Source organism: Delphinus delphis, chromosome 16, assembly GCF_949987515.2.
Source record: "Delphinus delphis chromosome 16, mDelDel1.2, whole genome shotgun sequence".
In the NCBI taxonomy this organism is placed as follows: Eukaryota; Metazoa; Chordata; class Mammalia; order Artiodactyla; family Delphinidae; genus Delphinus; species Delphinus delphis.
The window spans coordinates 27,431,437-27,455,940 of NC_082698.1; the positions used below are offsets into that span (position 1 = coordinate 27,431,437).

Genomic DNA, 24,504 nt, shown 5'->3' on the forward strand with positions numbered 1-24,504 from the left:
GGAAGACCAGTGCCGCGGCCTGCGGAAACTGGTCCTGAGGCAGGCACGGAAGAGCCTCCGGCGGGGCAGCGAGTTAGGGAGGAGAGATGCAGAGCGTCGTGGGCTGGGAAAAAGACGGGCAGGAGGGGGAAGTGCGAGGTCGGCAGATGGAAGAGACGCTGAGGTAGGGGCAAGGCGGGGCTGAGAGTCTGGTCACTAGTAGGAGATGCCTGGGCCCTGGGGAACTGGGCAATTCAGGTGGAGTAGGGAAGAGCCAAGAGTCGGGCTCCGTGGGTGCGGGCTGCTGAGGCCTGCGTGCCTTGGGTCACAACCTTGGAAACACCTGACAACCAAGCCCCCCCCCCCGCCCCCGTCCCCGTCCCCGTCCCTAGAGCCCGGCCCTCACGCCCCCATTCCATTCCACCTTCTGGGCAGGGCACAGGTGGGAGCAGTCCGGTTGGCGCCGGGGTGCGGACTTTTTCCCGGGGACTTGGCGGGAGGCTCTTCCCCCTTCTGCAGAACATCGTTTTGTTCTTAATTTCCTTTGCCCAGCGAAGCCTCCCGGCGCCGGAGCGTCCGAGGCGGGCTGCTCCGGGGCTGGGCCGTGCTGCAGTCCGCGCTGATTGTGTGTCACAGAAACGTGTCCCCCGCGCAGCGGCGGGCCCGGCCAGAGTCCGGCGGGGTGGCTGGTCGACTCCCGGGTCGGCTCGGGCGAGGCGGGGATGAGCTGTGTCGGACCCTCCTCGCGACGCCGCGCTGTCCAGGCAGGCGGGGAGGGGCGGCGGGCGGGATTGGGGGCGGCGGGCCCGGGCCTGAGGGTCCCGCCCGCGGCTCCACCCGTCCTGTCCGGCCTTCGACGGGGTGAAGTGAAGGGCTGTAGGGGTCCTGGGATGGGGTGGGTCTGGGGCGGTGGCCGGGAGGCTTCTTGTCGCGTCGATCCTCCCTCCCTCCGGGGTGGGCGGTCAGACAGGGACGATGTGGAGGCCAAAGCTGTCGGCCTGAAGCTTGATGTGGTCCCCGCGGTAACTAGTGGCGGTCATAGGCAGCGGCAGCAGCGGCAGGGGCGGAGCCCCGGGGGGCGGCACTATAATAATAAGGGGAACCTGGAAGTTAACACAGGAGAAGAATGGGCTGGGTGAGAGGACAAACAGGAGAACAAAAAAGGAAAGAAAAGCAAAGCAAAGACCTCCCCGGGCTGGGGTCTAGCAGGGTCCGGGCAGGGAGGCATTGGCTGGGCTGCGGGGCTGGTTGCCCCCAGGAGAGCTGCATTCACCGGGTGGGAGAGGGACCCGATCGGTGTCGGCCGCCGCCTGACTGCGGACCTTCAGGGGGCCCGAGGGTGGGGGCGGCGCAGAGCCTTCCAGCGACGGGGAAGGGAGCGGAGGGGAGAGTTAGGAGGAGCGGGAGGCGCGGGCGTCCTCTAGACATCCCGGGGCCTCAGTGCTGCACTAACAAGCCTGCCCGGCTGGGCACCCAAAGGGCGGGTCGCGGGGAGTCGGACCCGCGTCCGGAAGCACTGCCGAGCTGGCCGGGGGGCGGACGGAAGCGCTGAGCCGCCGGCCAGCCAGGTGGCGTACTCACTTAGTAAGGCGGGGTTGCTGAATCTCCAAGCCTCGTTGTAGGCCGTGTACTGGGGATGGCTGTACGGGTTGCCGGAGAACTCGCTCCCTGCGGGAGGGCGAGGGAGTGGGGATCAGACTCGGCGCAACGCCAGAGCGGACCCGACGTGCCCGGCCAGCGGCCTCCCCCGTCTCTCCGAGGTTCAGGTGCAGCGGGCAGGGTAATGCCCACTGCGGGCGGACGGCAGGGTGGAGGCGGAACAATCCACCTGGTCCAAATGGGGGGAGCCCATGGGGTGTGTGTATGCGTGTGCGCGCAAAAGCACCGACCCGCCTCGCACACCGGCGTGGAGGTAACTGCGGGGCGGTGCCCGCCTGGGGCTCCCCCCGCGGAGGCGCTCCGGGCCACCCAGGAAGGGTTTGTTCCGGGTCCAGGAGCGCCTACGCCGCTGCGTTGGGGGCCAGCGTCTCTTTAGTGGCAACTCTGGTTCTAGGAGCCACAGCCCCATAGGGTGGAAGCGGGGGAGGGTGGCGAAGACAGGCCCTCGGGACACTTTGTCCCAGAAAGTCCTGAGAATGGCATCTCAGCATGGTGCCAGTACAAGGGGTGGGGGCTCTGCTGGGAAACACCCCCCTCCCTCCTTTCCCTCTAGAGATTTGATAGGTGGGCCACGCAGCAGGGGAAGGAGGCGGCGGGAGGCAGGTGGACTGCCCGCCGGTTCTCAAGCGGTGAGCGGAGGGCCCCTGTGGGCTGGGAGCCGTCGGAAGCTGCTTCCCTCCCTTCGCGGGAGAAAGGCCAGGCCTCCGGGTTTCCCCCTCGCCCTTTCTCCTGTGTGATGACCCCAGACTGTTTACAGTGATCCCTAACCGCGGGTTAAGTAGAGGAGAAGGGGCCCCTCTCGGAGAGGGAGCTGGGGTGGGGGTGGGGGATGCAGCCACTGGAAAGCCTGTTTATTGACGAGGAGGGAAAGCATGCGTGCAGCAGGATAATGAGCTTCTGAGCTCAACTGTGACCAAGAGGAACTGAGCTATCTCCTTCCCCATCGCTAATGAAACAAGTGTAATTTCCTCATCAGCACTAGATTCTGTTTAACGACTCCCCCCTTGCCACCATGAGCTCTCTGAGGCTCCCCTCATCCCCATCCCCTTGCAGACTCCCCCCTCCCTCACCCCCGCCTCTCTAAGACCTCCTCCAGCCTCCACCTCCTCACTGCTGGAACCTTCCCTGAAGAATCTCCTGGCACCCAACACTTCCATTCGCCCTACCCCAAATCTGGGCAGGGATACCCTCACCCACACCAGCAGCTCTCCTTACCCAGTTCCTCCAACTCCCTTCAGCCCCTATTCTACAACACCCAGCAGCAGTCTCCCTCTTGGCCAGCCCCTTACATCCACCTCTGCTTACCCAGGGCTGTCCCTGAATGAACGGTCCAGGAACGGGGCCAGTCACCCTACTCTATCTTCCCCCGCATGAGAGCTGAGCTTCAGGGAAGGGGCACACAGAGGGCAGCCAGCAGGACAGGAAGCAGGCCCAGTGAGTCTCATCCTCTTTAAGACAAGAGTTTTTTGGTGCTTCTGTGAATAGGAACTTCAACTCTCTTTGGCTTCAAGCCCAGCTCCCAATCTGGGGTGAGGGGCTGGGGAGAGCACAACCTCCAGCTGCAGTCACCAGACCCCAAATATGGCCTCTGTCTCTCTGATCCACACAGCCCAAACCCAGCTCCTCTCAGATGGGGACGGGTCAGAGCCCCCAGGAGCAATGAGGGCCCAGGGCTCCTCTCAGGAGATGTGGAGGTGCTCCAGCTTGTCTCTCTCTGAAGCCAGTCTCTCTGGTTCCTGCCACAGTCTGTCTTCTGTTCCTCTTTCCTTAGGGAATAACTCCCTTCTCTCCCTGGGGTGGGGTCGGCTCTCCACACTGGTCTTCCCTGTGGGTTGGTGTGGACCAGGGTGGCTTTGTCTGAGTGACAGACATGCCCCTGGAAATGGTTCTTGGCTCCAAGTTTCCATGGAAACCAGGACAGACTCTTCCAAGCAGTGTCAGCTGGCTGGGGGTGGGCTGGGGCACTGAGTGTGGAGCTGAGGCTGCGTGCTCCTGGGCACAGACTGGGGTGGGTGGGCACTGAGGAGGGGCCAGGACGTACAGAAGGGTGCACACACTACTGCAAGCACTTCTGCAAGTTCCCTCACTGGATTACTCATGAAGGAGGATGAGGGACCCCGGCTGCAGCCTCTAGGGAGAGAGAGGGATAGAACAGCAGTGGTTTGCAGGGGAGGAGATGTTGGGTCTCCCCCAGCCCCAGCCTCAGACTACAGACCACTCAGCGGCTCACCCACAGTTTAGCTACTCCCACCTAAAATAGGCAGCTGCAGCATTGTCACCTACCAGGCACCATTCCTGCCAGGGTGGAGGTGGGGTAGCTTCCCTGGCCAGTGGGGGGCACGTGAGGGGGGTAACCAGGCAGAGTGGTGCTCGCCATGTCACGACCTGGAAAAACACAAAGGGGAAGGGGTGAGGCCTGGAAGAGAGGGGCCTGCCTCTGCTCACACAAGGGTACTCCATGGAAAAGAAAGCGCTGAGTGCAGACATGTAGGGGCACACCTGAATGAGAAGGTCCAGGTGTGCCCTTACATGTATCTAAGCTTACCTCAATGTCCTATGAGCAGCTGTGTGTGTGCACCTCTGCTCTGTGTAGCTCTCTGTGTGTCTCTCTGTGCATGTGTGTATGTGTGTTTGCCTTTGCTTGTGTCTGTTTGTAGCCCAAACCCAGATGGAGAAGGGAGGGAGATGACCTGGTTTTACTCCTCCTTCCCAGTGAGATATTCAGCTGTGGTCTATCCAGCAGCCAAATGGACCTCTATCATCTTGCTCACCTCTCCCCTCTTTAACACCCCATCTTTCCTTCAGGCTTGGAGGACACCCCACCAGCACTTGTACAGGAGCTGATGGGTATTCCTTGTCCTCTCCAAGTGAAGCTGCAGGTGCTGGGCCTGGCAGGTGTGAAGAGTGGGGGGCCAGCCAATGGGCTATTTTGCTGTCAGTGTTCATGGCATTTAAATGATAGAAAACCATCCCTGAAGCAAATCAGGAGCTTTGAGCTAACAGTGCAAATGGATCAGATCAAGTTCCAATGAGCAAAGCCTGCTCTCCCCACTAGCTGCTAGACTTCTGTCCCTGGAGGTGTCTATTAGCTAGAGTGTGGAGAGTGGGAGGAAGGGCTTTCCTAGTATCCTGGAGTGAAGGCAAAGTGAGCCAATCTTAGGGAGATACCCATGGTCCACAGATATCTCTGGAACACAGCTGTATCTGAACGGCCCCCCTTCCTTGCCTGCCCCCTCCATCGCCATGAAGCGGTCACCGCCTTCTTTGCAATTTAGCATGCTCCAATCTCTAATGACAATAAATTTGTCCTCTCCCATACTTCCATGCCCTAGAGACTACTTCATCCTTTTCTGGGTCCTGGGTCCCCTTTCTCCTCTCCATATTTCCCTTACACTCCTCGTCAGCCAGTGCCACTCTCCCACTTCAGTGCCTCTGTCCAACCCTGGGAAGAGGTGTGGCTGGAGGAAGGCAAGAACTAGGCATCTCTGGCCCACTTTCTTTTCATCAGTTGCCCTAGACCTCATCCTCCCGATGGCTATTCCAAAGCATTTCTCTCTCTCCTTGCCACTCTCTCCTTAAAGTCGACCTCACCTCCAACTTTCCTGAAATGTGTGAGTTTCCTCACTGCTACCTTAACACATCTGAATGATTCATCCTTCCCTAAGTAGACAGGGATGCAGCTCAGGCTTTTGCATTCCCAGCTGCCTGTGAACCTTTTCATTAGCTGTCCCACTGTCACCTCAACCCTGACAGGAATAAAAGAGATCACCTTCCCCCCAGTCAGTTCTACTGACCTACTTGAAGACCATCAGACCAAAACCTCTGGAGTCGTTCTTGACATAGCACGCCCAGCTTTGAAGTCAGTCGCTGGGTGTTGTCAATTCTCCTTAGCAATATCTGTTACATCTGTCCCACCTTCATTTCCTCCACCACCTCCACAGCTCAGCGCCTAAGCACCTGCCCTGGGTCTGCCACAACAGTTTTTTTGCTTGTATTCCCTGCCTCCACATTCTTCTCCTTCAGTCTATGCCTCACGTGGCTGCTTGGCTAGCCCTCATGAAACGCTGCTTTCATCACATCACTTCCCTTGTAAGAGCCATCATGGATTCTCTGTAGTCTACAGTTTGGGTGTCTCTCAGGCAGTCTACACTCTGCCAGGCGTTCAAAGCCTCCCAGGTACTCTTCCCCACCCAGTTTTCTCAGCTCTGATTCTCACCCCTTCTGGTTTAGTGTGACTGTTTTCACTGGCTTGGATGCTGTGAAATCTCTGCTTTTGCTACCTCTTTTCTTCTTCTTGCTATAGTTTCCCTTTCCTTCCCTTATAAGCTCAAGGCTTAAAACCCCTACTATTCTACCCATCGGAGAAGTTTCTCTCTTCTAAACTTCTATAGTGTCTGTGCTCCATGGTTTACCACGTCACTACAGTTCATGAAACATCAGCCCTGTTGTTTTCCTCCTCAAACAGATCATAATCAAACGGAGGGCAGGCCCTGTCTTCTGCTCTGTAATACAGTTGAGAATACGGTAGATGCTCAATAAAAACTTATTGACTAATTCTCTATCACTCTATTGGACTTAATAGCCAATTCCTGGTGGATTATATTGTTTTCTGTTTCATATATGTTGGTGTCCTTTGAAGAGGTAAAAGCTGGGCAAAATGTAAACGTTTGAATCTGCTTTTTTCCTACAAATAATTTGAACAATGGATTGTGAATTTTTATAAGATGATGAAAGATTTATACAGGATGATGAAAGAGGGACTCATACGATGTGACTCAGCTTTATCATGCAACAGAATGATTTTCTCTCTACTTATTAATATAGCTAATATCTTACATTTTAAAACTCAAGGACAAACAACAGAGTAGAACTGTCAAACAAGAGATCATTTTGAACTCCCAGAGAGATAGCAGAGAGAATCTGTGTTTGCTCTGTGTGGGTTTTCTTTCATTGACTTCTACTGTCAACTAAATGTACAATCTTCCTGACCATCTCTCAGTGGAGAGGACTTCAAGTGGACAAGTAAGCAACATCTATCAATTCCTAGAGAGATTAATAATATGGCATTTCATTGTCAAAAAAGGCCTAAGAGAGGAGAGTTAGGATGTAGAGGTTTTGAATAGAAAAATACAGAAATCCAATTCTTGGTCTTGTGATCCTAATGTCCACAAAGCAGTCAGGAAGAGAAGGCTGCTTCTTTCTCAATAAACAGGAATTTAAATGCATCTGAATTCTGATTTGCAGCTGCATAGCTCCCTCAGCTTTTCACACACAAATTCCTTGTACTCTAAGGTTGTGTCACACACTCCCTTACTTAGCTTCAGGAGAGAAGAGGAAATGTGGGATGACTAGAAAGGTGTTTCCAGCTACCTGGAGGCACCCCTATTGCAGTGTTTACTTCCACTGGATCTTTCTCTTGCAAATGGTCCAACTGCCAGCATATAGAAACTTTGACCTGCTGAAAGTCAGCCACAGAACTGTTGATTGAGAGACACATTTCCAAATTCTATTTTAAAAACTGAATCTGGGAAGTGCTATTCAAGCATTTTTTTAAGTGTGAGAGACGAGACCCATGATGAGGAAAAAGCATGCAAGCACGCGGCTGTGATTCTGCTGTTGTGGCTTCTGTAACATCATTACAGTATCACTGGATTCTGTAACATCAGTACAGCATCACTACCAAGAGGTGCCCGTTCAGGACCCCTGAGCCAACAAAGGTATAAGCCACTGCATACAAAGCGCCCTCAATGGCTTCATTAGCCACAGGTGACACCTGAAGAACAGGAACAAATTGACCAAACTCTTGCCAGAGCCATATATTCTTCTGGAACACCATTGTCAATAATAGAAAGCACACACTGCAGGAAGTTTTCAAATTACTAAGACTGTCATACCATTTGCCCAGCAGCATTCTGCGAGCAAACTTCTTTTAGTGAGTGAATATGAATGGGTAATGGAATCTGTGCAAGGAACAATCGACAGAGTGCTGGGCGTTGCATTACTACCGATGGGTGGACAAAGGGGAGCGGAGACAGACTCTAAAACTGTATGACATCACAGCCACCTCCTTCAAGCAAACAGGCAAAAGTGCAGAAAGAGGAGAAAAATAGCTTCAGAGCAGAATACATCAGTTATAAAATATGTCATCTGACAGACGATAGGAAGCAGTAAAGCATTTGCTTTGCTCACTGACAATGCCAGGAACATGAAAGCAGCACGAAGAATTACACATGGATAAAAACCCACGTACTACAAGAGGATGGGCATTTCCTGTTGGATAATTGCTTCCTAAGATTACGAAGTTTTAAAGATGGAAGAGCCTTCGAGATGATCAGTCTCACTTGTTTTCAAGTTGAGAAAATGGGGGCACAGAGAGGCATCGTGACTTTCCTATGGCTACAGAGCTAGTAACTGACGGAGCCAACGTGTGAAGCTAGGTCTGTACCACACTGCCTTTTACTGATAACATGAAGTTAGATACTCCCCAAAAGAGCCAAAGAAAAGGAAAAAGAAGTCATCTGACAAGCAAAATCTCATATTGTCACTGCTGTCATTAGGATGAGGCAAGAAAAACAGGACACAAAGCATAAAATATTGACACTGAAAGTCTGTAGTAAAACCCCATGGGGTGGAGTATCAATCTCTTTGGAGAGTTTTCTGAAAAACAAAGAGGCTCTTCAAGAAACAGGAGTAGCTGAGAATCTAAAGCACCCAGAAGTGTTAGAAGCACTGTATTTGATGAGGATGTCTTCTCAGTTCAACTGCAGAAGTCCCTGAAGATTCTAAAGCCAATTTCTACAGCAATCACTACATCTGAATCAGACAGTGCACTTTTGTCACACATTCCTTACCAAATGGGCCAGATCAAATCAACTGTTTCGGAGAATCTAAGTGCAGTTCCTCTTACAAGTACAGAGAAAAGCAAAGTGAAAGACTTTATTAAGAAAATTTCAGTCACTGGATAATTTATGCTGTTTTTTCAGGTCTTAGGATCCAAGGGCAGAGTTGTGTTTCTACTTGCACCTAGACTAGCTAGCATTCACTGAGCACCTACCATCATGCTAGGCACTGTCCTAAATATTTTCTATATATTATCTCACTTAATCCCCATATCAACCTATGATGTTGATCTGTTTTAAATCCCCATTTTATGGATGAGAAACTGAAACTCGGAGGGGTTAAGTATTATATCCAAGATTTCACAGCCAGTAGATGACAGGACCTGGACTACAGAACAAGCCGTATACTTGGGGATGGATTCTAGAATGACATTCTCAAATAATGTAGACCCAGAAAATAGGTATTTGGTCCAGGGAAGTAACCTGGGATTATGCTAAGCGAATCCTTCCTATAACAGAACATCTTGTCGCTTCTTGTTTCTTGCATGTTTCAGGTTCTTCCATTTTCTACAGCAAGCCTTTTAAACTGGGATTCACCGATCTTGTAGGATGTCATGGACGTGCTTCAGGGAGTCCATATAAAACTATACATGTGATGTTACAGATACATATATGTACTATCTAGATGGCTTTTATCATGTTCTCAAAAGTATTCATGACTCAAAGATTAATAAGCAGGGCTTCCCTGGTGGCGCAGCAGTTGAGAATCTGCCTGCTAATGCAGGGGACACGGGTTCGAGCCCTGGTCTGGGAGGGTCCCACATGCCGCGGAGCAACTGGGCCCGTGAGCCCCAGCTGCTGGGCGTGCACGTCTGGAGCCTGTGCTCCGCAACAGGAGAGGCCGCGATAGTGAGAGGCCCGCGCACTGCGATGAAGAGCGGCCCCCGCTTGCCACACCTAGAGGAAGACCTCGCACAGAAACGAAGACCCAACACAGCAAAAATAAATAAATTAATTAATAAACTCCTACCCCCAACATCTTAAAAAAAAAAAGATTAATAAGCAGTGTTTATAAAAGACCAAAGAACCTTTGTTTTTTGGTGTAAGAAAGACACTGATTTGTTTGAAACTATTTGAAGTGGACCAATAAACCAGATCATACAAAGAACAGTCAAATAACATGTGAAGGGTAGGGAAGCTTATCTCAAGTAAGGCAAATGTCAGCATCCAGGAGACCAAGGGAATAATACAAAGGAAGCTGCCAAAGCAGCAGAGATGCTTTAGTTCAGTGATGGCAGGACAACAGACTTATTAGACACAGATTTATACAGTAAAAGTTATATTCAATCAGTTTAGAGATGCTTTCCCTCAGTATCTTTCTCTGAAAATGAGCACTTTTGCTATCCACTTGACACTATGGAGGACCCTAAGGCCGAAAAACATAACTCTTGTTTTACAATCCTAACCTCAAGTTGTGTCTGCTTCTCATAAGGTCGTGAAAATGAAGACATTAGATTGCTTCAAGGTTGGCAGCCTGTGCCTGAATTTGACACAAGCATTTATAATACTTCCAAGAATACAGTTATTAAATTTGTAATTACTGCCTAAATATACCGTACATTTACCTGTACTACACCAATTATGATCCCTTTATGACCAATCCAAGTTATACAGAATACACCAAAGTAACAAACTTTAAATCTGTAAAAGATGCTTTAAAAGGAGAGGGGAAGAGCTTTCTACATATTTCATTTTATTCCTTATTTCCCGGGTTTCCAAATTCTCCGGAAGTTTTCTCCTGGGGGGCAGAGGCGCCTGTATGAGGGTCCCCAGCCCCAGGCTCTGTCTTGGCCCCATAGCTCTGCATCCCGAGGCTGGCCTGCCCTGGGCTCCGGCAGACGGGGCTGTGCTTGCCGCTCAGGGCGGCTGTACTCCCAGCCGATCTCACTTCCCACCCACAGCTGGACCTTTAGTCCCCGGTGTGTCCTAGGCAGGGATGCTGCCCAGATCTATGTGGGCTCAGTAAGGTCTACACCTCGACAGCCAACCAGCTGGACACAACCAGTCATGCTGTTCCTACCCCTTCTCCCAGCACGCAGCCCTTCATGGGCCACGGTAGCCTGCTGGCCTAGGGCCCCACAAGAGGCGCTCCTTCTAACTCAGCTGGACCATGGGTGGAGCTGCAGCCTCGGGATAGTGGGATAAGGATAGGGAGTGTTGGGGAGAATCACATTCTCAGGGCCGAAAGGGAATTTGACTATCCTCTAGTCTACTCCCTCTTATTTTACAGAAGAGGAAACAGGCTCGGAGAGAGAGGAAGACATGCCAGCCCTCTCCGTGGTTCACTTCCCCAGGCTACCCTCTCTGGCTCCACTAGAAAGTGGCAGAGGAAGACTGGAGTTGGGCAGGTGCTGGCACTCTGGAGGCTGGGCCCAGGCTCACTGATGGGCTCAGAGCCCCTCGTGCTGGGTGGGCAGAGGTTAAGCCTGTTTGCACAGTCTCCCGATACTCCAGGTCTCCCAGTTCCTCTCCGGCTTTATTTTGTTCTCTGAGAGCACTGAATTGTCAGCTCTAATCCTTCCGAAAGCGCAGCGTTTTTCAGGCGCTCTGTGTAAGTGAAACCCTAATCCCAAGGAAAACGGCCACTTAAGCTGCGGGAGCATCAGGCGACTCTCCGAGCCTGCCACAGGATTTCCTCCGCCCTGCCCGCCAGCGCAGCGGCCCCCGAGAAGGAGAGGGGAGCATTCCAGGCTGAAGGCACGCAAAGCCCTCTCTGAAGTAACAATAGTGGCAGGGCTTTTGCCTCCCAAAGCTCAGGGTTGAAAAAGTGCTGGCTTGTTTGTCCTGAGCAGGGGAAGGAAGGAGTCTCATCACCCGGAGGAGGGTGGGAGGTCTTCCTGTCACCTTGCGGATGGCTGGCTCTCCGGGGGAAACAGGCTTTTAGGTCTTACCTAGGTGACTCTGAGGCCACCAGGACATTTCTGAGCCCTTGGTCCCAATACATACCTGTAACATTCACTGGGACACCCCTCTTTAGGGTTTCTGGTCATCCAGAAAAGGTTGGGTTGGCTGACTTCACTTTTACTTAGCCAACCTTTTCTTCTTAGAAAGTGCCAAGTAATGGAGTAAACAGGCTTAGTACTGGGGGATCCCCCACTTTGGAGAACTCTCCTTTGGGACACCCCAAGCATCTCTAAATATCTACAGCAGCAGAAAGTTTCCCTATAACCCAGCTATCCATGAAAACAGTGCCCAGTGCTTTCTACTAGGCAACACTTTTTTGTAGTTGGCTACTACATGCATTTGAAATAAAGCTCGTTGATTTCTCAAAAATATTTTGATTCAAATTCAAACTGTCCTCTCTCCTTGATCTCTAAATGAATTAGTGATTCATTAGGGGGGCCAAGCACAGTCCATTTGGCGTGCTCAGTCTTTGGGTCTCATGGACAGAGGGAGGAAATGAAGGAAGGAGTCAAGAGGTAAGGCCCAAGGTAATGGGCCAAAGCTGAGCTCAGCTTAGAAGACCACAGAACTACGTCTTTGCTAAGATGCCCGGGTACCCTTCATACCTTCCTCCTGCTCCTCATGCCTCTCCTTCCCTCTGTAGCTCCATTAGCAGCCTCACGTGCTTCTGCCCAAGGCACCCTGCTGGGGAGGGAAGCTGTCACTGCTGGGATGGCTGGTGGGCACAGACATGGGTGTGGAACTGGAGCTGGAGATTGTGGTGGCCCAGCTTTTGTTCTATTCAAATTTGACCTGACTCCCCCAGTCCTAGAGTAAATTCATGTCTTTTCTTTGCCATATCTTTTCCCTCTAGGGGTGGACTGGATAAAGAAGGAAGGGAAAGAGCCCTGATCCAGTGACTCCCTAGGCTGCAGACCCAGGGCACCCACATTATCTGTCAATGTCTCATTGCTATGGAAATGCCCCTGTAATTAAATCAGAGCTGAGGTCTGGGGGCTGGAGGCCCTGGGGGATGTGGCTGGAGGCCTCAGGGATGTTTGGAGGAGGCTAGCCTCTTCCCAGTGGGCCTTCTCGGCAGAGGAGAAGCCCTCTGGCTTGGTGTGTCTGAAGTTGCCCTAGCCCTCTCCTTTCAAGGTTGGCGAGGAACTCTGATGTCTGTGCCCTAAATTCCTCAGCTAATCAGGGGCTTTGAGCTGACAGACAAGGCTAGGAGACTCCCAGCCTCCTTCAGAAACATTTCTCAGCCTTTATTGCCCTCTCCTCCCCCAAGAGGCTGGCCAAGGGCTAAGCTGTTTGTTTTATGGAGGGAAATGCAGTGCATTGGAAGGGGGTTGTTAACTACAGGAAAGAGGCACTTCCTAGAGGTCCTCAGGACTCCTAGAGCAGGAGGAGGAGGGTTTCCCAGGGTCCACACCTCTGTCTGCTAAAAGGCCACTTCACTAACCATCCTAGATGTGGGTAAGGAGTCTGAACTTCTAAGAGTCTGCAGCCCTTTCTCAGAAGCCGAGCCCATACTACTCTCTCTAGGCCCCGGGGGCCAGCCCCTGCTTTTCTTTGAACTTTGCCTTACTGGCCTCCTCCACCTCTGCTCAAATTTGCCAACTTCCAGGAGACCCCCATCTTCTGCTCTCTCTCCCCACCGTGGGCACTCCCCTCTTAGGACGCATCCACATCTCCTCCCGGATCTTAGCTACAGATTCCGGCAGAGCTGCAGTCTCCGGGCATCAAGAGAAGTTTCTCCCAAGCTCTTGAATAAAACCACCTTCTCCCCACCAGGATGGGGAAGCTGACAAGGCTTTTTTTTTTCCCCCGTGAGGGAGGAATGGACTGTCCCTGTTACAGTGCTCCAATGTTCAGACATTTTTCCAAAGAAAAGGGAAGACTCTCTGCTGAGACTTAGCAGTCTGGGAACTTGGATAAGCAGGGGAGAGGCTCTACTTTCAGGGCTGCCTAGGGCTCCTCTCTTTCCATGCCTCCGAGTCCCAAAACAATGCGCTATAGGTGCCTTCTTTGCCCTTTAAGATCTCCATTATCCGACAATTTGCTGAGCAGTGGTGGGGAAGGGGATGTGGGATCAAGATCTGTGATTAACACAAAACATACTTCTTTTTTATCTTTTTTAGAATGTTAAACATGCTTACACTATAGTTGTTTTTGGATTGTTCTATTATCTCTAGTTCTTAGGGGTATTAACTGTCCTGTATATTGCTTCTGCTAACTCTCCCTCATGATAGTTTGTATTCATATGAGGTGTGTAATTTTTTTTAGTGAGCTCATCTTTAGTGATGGGTTTTTGTTTTTTTTTCTGTGGGAGTCCCATGTGCCCTGGATTGTAGAATGTCTCTGCAAGGAAGGTTTGCCCTTGTTCCTGCTGGGGTTTCTGAGTGGGTTACTATCCTAGACACATTTTTATGTAAGTTCTTAGCTGGCGGTTCCTGCCACATCCTCATGGTATAAATTTGGACTCAGGGTCAGGCTTGGGGGTCTCCATTTCTCATGGAGACGTTATTTTCCCTCCCTTGCTTTCCTGAGCACCTGGGATGAGTTTGTGTGTTTCCCATGCATAGATAGCGTTGTCCTGCTCCATCCCTGGCTTTACTAGGGGAATGCTGACTTCTAGTTTCCTGCTTCTTTGGGGTCCAAGGTCATCTTTTCTGTCTGGTGTGTTACAACCCCAGCCTCCCCCAATTAGGGTCTGCCTCCAGTGTGATGCCAGCAGCCTCTCAACCTGCTCTGGCTTTGGGTCTCCCTCTATTTCTTGCACAAGATGGTGAGGTTTGGTTGTGTGGTAGAATTCTCATTGTTCTATTTATCCAGCTGTGTTTTGGTGAGTTTAGCCTGCCTTGTTTCTAGATATCAATCTCATTCCTCTATAACCCCTCCGGGACTAAAATGAGGATGGCGAGGACTACACTTGCACAAAGCTCTCCCAGTGCTCGGCAGTGAGCCTCACCAGAGGCCAGTGAAGCCTGCTCACTTGGTGCAGCAGCTCTGGGGCCTGGTGCATCCCTCGGCTTCTAGAGTGAGCATGGAGAACCACTGTACCATCCCCGACTTCCTCCAGCACTGTCTCGTTCCATTTGGGCTCCAGGGCAGGGAACCCGCTCTCAGTATCAGGGTGGATTTTCGCCAGGTGAAGGGACTCTCAGAATTCTCAGAAGCATCTCCAAGTGACTTTGGGACTCCTGAAACTAGTATTCATCTTATTCTCCCAGATCAACATCCCTGCCAAGGTCCCCTCTATGGCTGCAGAGCTGGCCAGGCACAGGAAGGGAGGAGTCAAGGTGAGGAGGCTATGAGGAAGGGGGGCTCTTTTCTACCAGTGACAGGCGACTTGAAGGCACCAGCACACAGTTGGAGTCAGAGTCCTCACTGAAGAGGCCCTGACCCAGAGGCCTGCGGGACCGCTGAGGGGTTGATGGCAGCCCACTGTGGGGTCCTTTGGAAGGGTAAGAAGGAGGTAGAAGGTACCAGCCACAGCCAGACAACCTGAGGAAGCCTGGGGCCAGAGTGCCCCCCACCCACTCTCTCATCTAGTTGGTCCCTTTTTCCTTATCACTTAGGAGAGACTCGGCTCCGTTCCAGACCAGCAGCCTAGAGCAGTGGGCTGGAGAGAAGAGATGCTGCTGAGCTAGAGCAGCCCAGCGGCGGAAGGGAAAGTGGGTGATAAATTTAAATAACCAGCTTGACTTGGCAGCTTGCTGAGTTGTGATGCAGTGAAATTAAAATCTCGGCAGAACTTGCAAACACTACTCAGAAAAATCAGTCTCTCTCCTTGGTTCCGTGAGAGAAGGTGGGGAGGGGAGGCTTTTGGGCCGAGCCCCGGCCTCTGGCAGCCACCCTTGCCTGCAAAGTGATTAGCTGTGTCCTGGCCCACTGGGCCCCACTCTCCCCTCTACACAATAGTCCAGGCTCCTCTCTCCTCTCAGTCCTGACCTTGTGGAACAGCTGTATCAAGTGGCTGGTGAAGTTTGAAATCAGCCTCCAGTGCCAGGAGGTGGCAGGAATATCAATAAGGTCGGCTCTTCAGGTTGGGCTAGGGCTTCCTGGGCTGGTTTCCTCAGGACTCATTCCCAAAGGTTTGCAGCCTCAGCTGCCTGTCCCTGGGGAAGAAGATGAGCTGGGGGTTTAGGATGTGGGAGATGAAGAGGGCTCCTTGAACATCTTGGCACACTCAAGCCAGGCTGTGGCCACAGGATGCCCTCCTGCTCTCTCACCTGTAGCACATACCTGGCCAGAATCACCTGCCGGAAGGTGCCTCCCCTTTTCCTCCTCCACCAAAGCTCTTCATACTCTCCAACCAAATAAGCTCTTAAAGAATCTTGGAGGGCAATTTTTACAAATACACCAAAAGCCCCTCCCATATCCCAGCTATTCTTGGAGCCCAGTTCTAGGTGCCAACATCTTTCTAGAAAATCTCACCTGAAATCCACCTCTCTGGTCTGCTCTCTACATCACTGCTCACCACTACCCGCAAACTCCTGGCCCGAAGGCTAATGTGCTGGACCCATTCCTGAGATGATCCATGAAGCCTCTGGGCACTGCCCTGTTTCTCACCCTGACAGTACCTCCAGCAAATTCTGTTCATCCCCATAATAAACACATCATGAATCATTCATCTTTAATAGATTATGCAAATTAGGAGGACGTAAAATCAACAAAGATCAATAACTGCAGCCATTTAATTGCCAGCAAAAACATTTTAAGAATGAGCATAATCTGTAGCCCTTTCTCGGGTAATGGCACCATTAATCCAAACATTGGATCTTGGCCTAAGCGTAGAAAAATCATTCCCTCCCCCCTCCCTCCTCCCCCCACCCCTCCCCCACTTCTCCACACACTTCTCTCTTTTTGGTAATTTCCAGTTTCTGAGCAAGTTTCCCTGTCATTACCACTGGTGAACAGCTCCGAATGTTAATGGTTCTGCTTTTGTTACTCCTGGCTTGATTGAAATGTCGCATACAGATTGAGATGTTAGTGCTAACTTGCCACCTGGGAATGTCAAGCTGGGTCTGAAATGAACTTTTCTCACACTTGGATCCAGATGGATCAGCCGGAGATGTTCCCAGGCTGAGCTGGGACCGTTCCAGGGCCATGGGGGGGAGGCGGGCGGGGGATGCTCAAGGTGGAGGCACTTTTCTGCACCAGCCTGAGTTCTCCTGCTGCAGGAACCCTACCACAAAGATCCTTCTCTCCACCCCAGGAAGCCTCTGCCTTCTAGACTGTGGCCCTGGGCCCAGGGAAGCACAGCTGGGGTTAGAGAAAAGTCTCCTGGGCTCTGTTTTGCTGCTGCTGGGGGTGGGCCACTTTTGGGAGGTGACCAGTGTGACTCCCAGCAGATCAGGAGAAACATGGCCTGGCCTGGACCATCACTCTTTCTTGGGTCAGAACACCCACAGCTCAGAGAGCTTCCGAACCGGGCTATGGAGGGTTCTTGCCGAGGGCCAGTTGATCATAGGCTGTATCCTGACCCAGCTTATGTTGTCACTCCCAAAAGCCCATCTAGGCCTCCGACACTTCCAGAACTCAACCTCTGATTGCCTAGCCAAAGAGCTCGACTCTGTCCAGGCCAGAAACAGCTGTACCAGGACACCCCTTAGGGAGAATCTGGGAAAGCTAACAACAGGGCTCTCCCAAGCCCCCCAGGTGGAGGCCAGGTGGCCACTCGCAGCCCATCTCAGACCTGAGCCGTGCTCAGAACAGCTCCAAGTCAGAACCAGTACGCTGTACTCCAGTGGGGCCATGCCCGCTCCCTGTCTTTGGTGACGCTGGCTGCTGCCAGGTCCCCAGGCCGCCTCCGCTCGCCTTGTCGGCAGGTAACGCCTCAGTGTCTCCCAATCACCACCAAGACCCTTCTCAATCATTCTTTCTCCCAAGGAACAAACGGCACATTGGCTTTAGTGTCTCCAGAATAATTAGGTGAATTTTAATAACACCTCAATGTGTGTCTCTCCCACTTGGGCACTTTCCTGGCCCGGAAACCCTTCTGCAGTGCCAGCCGCCTTCCACAGCCCTCAGCTCTGGGGCCTGGAGCCTCATCAGCTGGGCTCTACACTGCACTGCACCTCAGCCTTCTTCCCCTCTAGCTGCGTCCGCTGCTCCTCCCTCATCCATGCCAGCACCTGGATTGGGTGCCCCCTCCCCCTGCCTTTTGACTGAGGGACAGGCCGGACCCTGCCTGGCCTTGAAATCAAGCCTTGGTCTTAGTGATTTCTCTGGGAAGCTGGAGAAAGGCTGAAATAATTGAGCTTACCTATAACCACATGGCCAGATGCCACGCTCTGAAGCCCAAAGCCACAGCTTTGGCACACCAGGCTGCCCAGAGGAGAGGAAAGCAGGTCCCCCAGGGACCTCGGGGACACAGGAGTGTGGAGACTCGACACTGGGCACTCATGCTCCACTCTTGCCAGCCCGGCCTATTTGCCCTCATTCTCCTGCACACATCCTAACAAGAGGCTCATAATTCCGGCCACCTTGGTGGAGGCAAGAAAAAAGGCAAAGGAAGAGGCAACAGGATGGGCAGAAAGAACCAGCCCTAGCCCTTCCTGGCTTTGACATTTCCAGGCTGGAGCGTACAGAGACCCTGACCACGGTTTTTTCTCCCACATCTGCACACATCTGTTCAGGAAGCACCCTGGTTTCTGGAGACTCACTCTCTCTACAGAGATCATGGCAGGGAGCCCGCTTGTCACGCTGGGCCCCAGATGGCATGGGCTGAGGTGCCCCCCCACTGAAAGCAGTTTCCCACCCTCCTGGAAGCCCCCTTACCGGTCACAACGGGGTATGTCTGCGTGCCCGACACGTTGCTGCCCAGCTCAGGGTTGGTGGATGCAGATAGACTCGACTTGACTTCATCAAGCCCAGGGGTCAGTGCTGGGAGGGAGTACTCGTTCCCCTGGGAGGAGAGAGAAAAGAGACAGCTCACTATTTACGTACACATGCGGAGAGAGGGCTTGGTGTGCAGATGGGGAGGAGGAACGGGGAGCCCTCCCAGATGGGGTGGAAGGAGATGGCCAGGCAGAGGGCGGGGAGTGTGGGAGGGGCGGGCTCGATGGATGATGGAGAGTTGTGTGTGGGTGGGGGCAGACCTGACTCTGGGAAGCTGAGGTACAGCCTGTACATTCTCGGTGGGCACCCCAGCACCCTTTACATCTCTGTAGCATCTCTTGTCTAAGAAGCCCCAAAGGCGGGGTTTAGCAGTGGGAATCCCCCTGCTGAGAGGCAAGCGGTGTTTTAAGGTCCCCCAGGTGTAGGGAATCTTGGGGAGGAGGGGCGAACCCTGACATGATGGCAGAGGCAGTAGCTGGGGGAAGGGCCTAGTGGGGCCTCGAGCCTGGCACTGCTGGGCTGGCTGACCGGGTGCTGGAGCCCCTTTTTAAAAAACAAACAAAGACTGCCTCACGGGCCCCTCGCTCTCTGCCTGTGCACTGGGGTATGAAATTGGGGAGGGGGAGAGTCCACATGGCTAACAGAAGGGTGGGAGGGGGCCAGTCATTGACTCTGAAAGGGTGTCCTGCCTGAAACACTCGGGTAATTGCCTTTTTATTGCAGCCACCGCCAAGCCAGACCCCAGAGCTGGGCTGACCAGGAGCCCGCACGAAGCAGGAAAAGTTGCTCTGATTAATATTACGTTAAATTAAAACTGATTTTCTGCTCTTTCGGGTCCGTTTTTTTCCCCTTCCGCTTCCTGGCCCCCCCAGAGGGCCCCCTCCCCTCCCTGGCTGGACAGGATTGCCTCGTCATTTCCAATTCCTTCTCATATTGATCTTCCTGTAGAAATCAGTTTTGTAATTAGCTGCAAATTAGGCCTTCTACTGGGGGTGAAGCTGCCCCCTGATTTATCACCAGAGTAATTCGCTGTGATCGGAGAGAAATTAAAATGAACTCAATTAGGCTTCGGATTTGCTTTATGGGCCCTGCTCCGAGTTTCAGGGGGAAAAATGACTGTGCTGGTGTTTAATAGTCTAATGAAAGTAAATAAAGGTTATTCATTGTAATACAGCCGGGGACTCGGGGAGGGTGCACCAAGCCGCCCGCCTCCGCCGGCTCCTCCTTTGTTGGTTTATGGCTCAGGGCACCTTAAAAAGACTTTTGATTTTTGTTTTATGAAGACAAACAGCTTACGGGATAAAAGGACGGGCGGGGAGAAAGGCGAATGGCTGGGAGCTGTTGGAGTCCGAGAGTGGAACTGCGCTGTGCAGCCTGTGCGGTTGCGCTGGTGCGTGTGGGTGTGTGCCCGAGTGGCTGTGCTGTGCTGAGGCCGTGGGCCTGGCCTGGGCTTTAGTGGGGGGGGGATGGGTGTGTGCTCACGCGTCGGAGTGTGTACACAGGGGGTTGTCCTGGTGTGTGCGTGGAGGCAGGCGTGGAAGTGCGCTGAGCTGGTGGTCTGTGGGGCGTGCACACCTACTGGCTGATGGGCTGTGCTGTGAGTCCTGTGGGCTGGGCGGCGGGTGGGCAGCAAGCAGGTGGGTGGCGGTGGTCTGTGAACACGTGCACACAGGTGAATGGGAGCAGTTAGGACATGTGTTTCTACGCTGTGTGATGTGCTGGTGTGTTGTGGGCTGCATCCCATGCTGTGTGTTCTGGGTTGCTCTTCATCTGTGGGAAGTATTGGGTCTGAGGGGTAGGCTGTCAGGAGGCAGGCACAGCGGGCTCACCTCCTGACGCCCCAGGCTTACTCAGACTTTCTGTAGGACCCTAGGGGCATTTAGGCAAGGGACGTTCCTGAGTACTCTATGCCAGAAGCACAGAATGGCAGGGCTGGAAACGACCTGTCAGTTCATCTGTCCAAGCCCTTCATTCTACAGACGGGGAAACAGGATAGAACTGAAACTGAAATGGGATTAAGATTTACCTACAGCCATACTCGCGCCCAGAACTCACCCTTTCTAACTACCATATACTATGACGATTTTCTTAGCTCTGCTATGATGTCCCTGTGTGAGCGTGTTCACACAGCGCACCCAAAGGCAGCACACACGATGCTGGGTGTGCGTGTGGCTGACCCACGTGTGCACGTCCTCCGGAGGCCTTGCTCTGCCCAGTCCCTTTCCACTTCTGCAAGCAGAAAGCTTCTTCCTCACCTGCTCTGATTTGATGTGCTCTGATGCCTGGAAGACGTCAGGGTAGGAAGGACGCTCAAAGACCCGATCCAAAGCTTCTAGCTGCTGCTGGGTGAAGGTGTCAGCTCGCAAGTGCTTCCGCAAACTGTCCACGCCACTCTGGGAATCTCCATTGGGGACTGAGCCCTCAGACACATCTGGAGGACACAGGGACACTCGGGGCATGAGTGCAGGTCAGCAGAGGCACACAGTGGGCAAAGGTGACGGGCACCTGGCTCGGCCCCCAGGGCTTTGCACCCCTGCTGGAACCCCTTTTCCCCAGTTTTCAGGCTGGGAGGGGCTGGCCCAGGGGCTGGCCATGCCTCAGAGACCTGGCTGAGAGAGCCAGAGCCCCTGAATGTCCTGGGAAGAGAAAGGGAAGCTGTCACAACTCGGGGGCGTGGGAAGGACTAGGCAGAGGCGGTGGAGCCAGAGGGATTCCCAGGGGCCATCTCCCCAGGGCACATCTCCCCTGAGCCCCTTCTGTCCCCCCCTTGGCCTGGATTGGCCTGGGAAAGGAGCTGGGTGTCTTGGGCCAGCATTACCCAGCCTGTGGAGAATTGAACTCGGCTCTGAGATGAATTTCAGTTCCACTGACTCCAAGGGTGGAAAATCATCAAATCTCTGAGGCTGAGTGTAACATGGAGACTGGGTGAAGTAATTAACTTCACCACTGAGGGAGGAGGGACTCAGGGCCCAGCTGAGGCCCAGCTTGCGTTGTGCCAGGCCTGAGACTGGAGCAGACAGCAAGTGGCACGTGAGTCATGAAATGCAACCTGGGCAGAGACTGAAGACTGGGTCCCTGTAGATGCTGCTGTGCCCGGGCCACCCTCCTCAGCTTGTCCCTGACCTGGACTCTGGCGAGGCTCCGCCAGAGGCCAGCTCCTTGGCCGCCTGGCTCCTCCTGCAGTCTCTACAGGAAGCTGAGACTCGCCCCATGTATGAAAAGCCACGGTGGAGCCACGAAGTGCCCGCTCCCTGGGGCTGTAGGCCAGTCCTGTCTGTGTACTGCTCTCCCCAGGCCTCCCACCACTCTGCTACCCTTCCCTCCCTGGACCTGCCCTCTATCCCGGTCCACTGGGGTTTTCAGAGTTCACAGTGGGCCAAGTACCTGCTGTGCCTACACTCCTTGACCCCACACCCTGCAACTTCCCGGGCTCAAAGCTGGGTCCTCCCAGCCACAGCTTGGCCACTCCTTGGCTTCCCTAGCCCAGGACCAGCTGGGGAGCCTTGGGCCTGGGGCCAGCCCATGCTGTAGGCCCCAGGGTGTTCCTCTGGGACTGTTATATATATCAGTTTATAGGCGATTATACGATATGATATAATCAATATTGCATTATATACAGTAACAGCGTACAGTATCATTCAGGAGAGCATAGAAAATATTACGTATTGATTAACCTCAACCTGCAGCCATCCTCTCTTGCTGGCCTCCCAGATGGAGCAAGGGGGTCTGCTTTCCTAATGGGACTTCCTGTCTTCACTCGATCCTGGAGGGGGTGGGAGAGCAAAGAAAGGGTGTGTGTGTGTGTGTGCGTGTGTGTGTGTGTGTGTATGTGTGTGTGTGTGTGTGTGTGTGTGTGTGTGTGTGTGTGTGACAGACAGAGAGAGAGAGAATGGAGACCAGGATCGTGCCTGAGGTGGACAGACAGACACAGGGACAGCCTTGATGATATTTCTATGTTCCCTATGTTCCTAAGGCCACAAAACTTGGTTGTGGTGTTTTTTTCTGTGTAAGCTTCTGGAGTGATTTTCTGTCTTAGAGGCAGTGTATGCATCTCTCTATATGAGTTAGGGTGGGACATATTTATTTTTCCCTTTTGTGTATTTTCTGTATATATGCATTTCTACACGAATAAGCATCCAGATAGATAAGCATCTGGGAATGTGTAAGTGACAGTCCAGGAACCTTTCTGAAAAGGTGCGTGTGTACGTGTGTGACTGCATGGGGAGTGTGAGCCCCCGTGCCCCCGTGTTTCTTCTGTGCCTGCTTCTCTCTCAAGGATCTGCCATCATCTTAATGCTACCCCTTGGGGCTACTTGCATGTTTCATTGTGTCTAATTCTCTCTTGCTGGAGTCCTCCTACCTTTTTGGGAAGCACTTCTGTCAGAGCAGAGGGAGACAGCAAGTGTCTTTGTGTGTGGTTACTGCAGTGTCACCAATGAGTCCTGGCAAGTAAAGTGCATTTGTCTGCGAACATGGGCTCACATGTTATGTGCATGAGTGTGTGCATATGTGTGGTGAGACTCATACTATGCCTCTGTGTAAATTTGTGTATATGCCTGTGTGTGGCTTGGCCCAGCCCGCGTGTGTGTGTGTGTGTGTGTGTGTGTGTGTAGGGGCTGAACTGAAGCTTTGTCCTCAGGTCACTGGCTGGAGGAGTCTCTTTTCCTTCATTTATTCAGGGCCTCTTCAGCTCTTGACAAATCTGTCACTCTAAATTTGCGAGAGATTATGGTGCTCTCTCCCCAGCCCGCAGAGAGGTGATATATGATATCTGCTGCCCCTATTGATTGCCTGATCTGGTGGCAGAGGCCGGCGAAATGAACTTGAAATGAACATCATGCCTCAACTCATTGTGCGTATAATACACTACTTAATCCCACATTTTTCAGCCGCTATGGAATTCAATTGATCAATCATGTTCCACTGATAGTACTGTTTTAGGGGTTATTGCTGCTCCCTCCACTCACTGACCTTTTTATTTATTTATTTATTTTTGGTATACTCAGCCCTGGTGATAAAACAGGTTACAGAGGCAGCAGTGGAAAGGGGGAGGGAGGAAGGAAAGGCAAAAGGATGGCTGCTACTGGAAGAGGTGGCCGAGGGTCCGGGGAAAGGGAGGAAGAGGAGAGGGAAGGGGGGTGGGGCAAGGAAGAGACAGAAGGTGCTAGAGGAGCAGAAAAGCAAACTAGTCTGATGCAAGCAGGAGAGAATCGCCAAGGGAGGCTGCAGGAGGCTTGAGGAAACTCCTCAAAGGAGAAGGAAGGTGACAGGGAGGTGGGAAAGGCAGCAGTCATGATGAACGGCGAAGGAGCACAAAGAAAGTTCTGGGGAACAGGGAGGACAGCCACAGGGGCAGGGAGACGGCAGTGGCATTACTGGTGGGGGACAGGGAGGCAGTGTCCCCCAAATCAGCCAGAGGGCCCACAGGCTCTCCCAGGCTCTCCCCAGAGGCCAGGGTGGTGCCCTTCCCTCAGCTAGAGAAGGAAGGGAGGAGTGAAGGCAAGGAGGAAGGGCGGGAAGGGAGTGAGGGAAGTAGGCCGGGAGAAGCCTGGGCTCAGAGGTCAAAGGAGGAGAAGCTCAGGGAAGAAGGAAGCCCAGAGGCAGAGGCAGGGCAGAAAGGGAGAGAGGAAGAAAGGGAAGAAGCTTCCTACACCAGACACCTCAGGAAGCACAGGCTGGGCTGAGGGCCCTTGCTACAGGAATAACCCAGCTGGTTCTGCTTTCCCGGAAGCCTGTGTATCCAGTGAGGACGGTAGCCCGGGGCCTGGACGGGGGTGGGGTTGGAGGGTAGAGGTTGGAGGAGGAAAGAAGAAGAGAGTAGAGGAAGAGCAAAAAAGAAAAAAGAACATGGAAGAAGAGAATTGAAAAGGAAGAGAAAACGAAGCTGTTGTCAGTACCACCCACTTGCAGGGACCTACTCAGGAGATGGAGAGAGAGGGCTTCGGGGGCGGGTGCTTCCCAAGGTAGAGTCTCAGCGGTGGCAGCAAGGGAGGGGGATGGAGCTGGGCTATGAGACACTGCCAGGCCCAGGCACTGAAGGGCTCTCTGGCAGAGCTGGGCTAACATGGAGGAAGAGGCAGAAACAACTCCTGATCTGGGCTGCAGAGTGAGTAGCAAGGAAAGTAATTAGATAGCACCCACCCCCTTGTGCCAAGGAGCCAGGCTGGGAATTCCCTGTGGGCAGGAACCATGACCAGTGCATCTCTGTAGATCCAGTGCCAGGCATGGAGCTGGG

The 24,504-nt window shown here is 52.9% G+C and overlaps 1 protein-coding gene across 5 annotated transcripts in view; it reads right to left on the reverse strand.

Moving 5' to 3' along the window:
• Window positions 1–941: 941 nt before the first annotated feature.
• The window catches only part of PAX2 (paired box 2), an 82,892-nt gene continuing 59,329 nt past the window's right edge, over window positions 942–24,504 (reverse strand). For 3 of the 5 annotated variants that reach the window (XM_060033612.1, XM_060033611.1, XM_060033609.1), the window contains 5 exons: window positions 20,525–20,700; window positions 18,210–18,336; window positions 3,922–4,023; window positions 1,561–1,647; window positions 1,006–1,082 (listed from right to left, as the gene is read on the reverse strand). In XM_060033612.1, coding sequence (XP_059889595.1) covers window positions 1,006–1,082; window positions 1,561–1,647; window positions 3,922–4,023; window positions 18,210–18,336; window positions 20,525–20,700 — 569 coding nt within the window. Of the gene's footprint in view, window positions 1,083–1,560; window positions 1,648–3,921; window positions 4,024–18,209; window positions 18,337–20,524; window positions 20,701–24,504 lie in introns of all 5 variants that reach the window. The other 2 variants (XM_060033610.1, XM_060033608.1) reach the window with 1 other exon arrangement.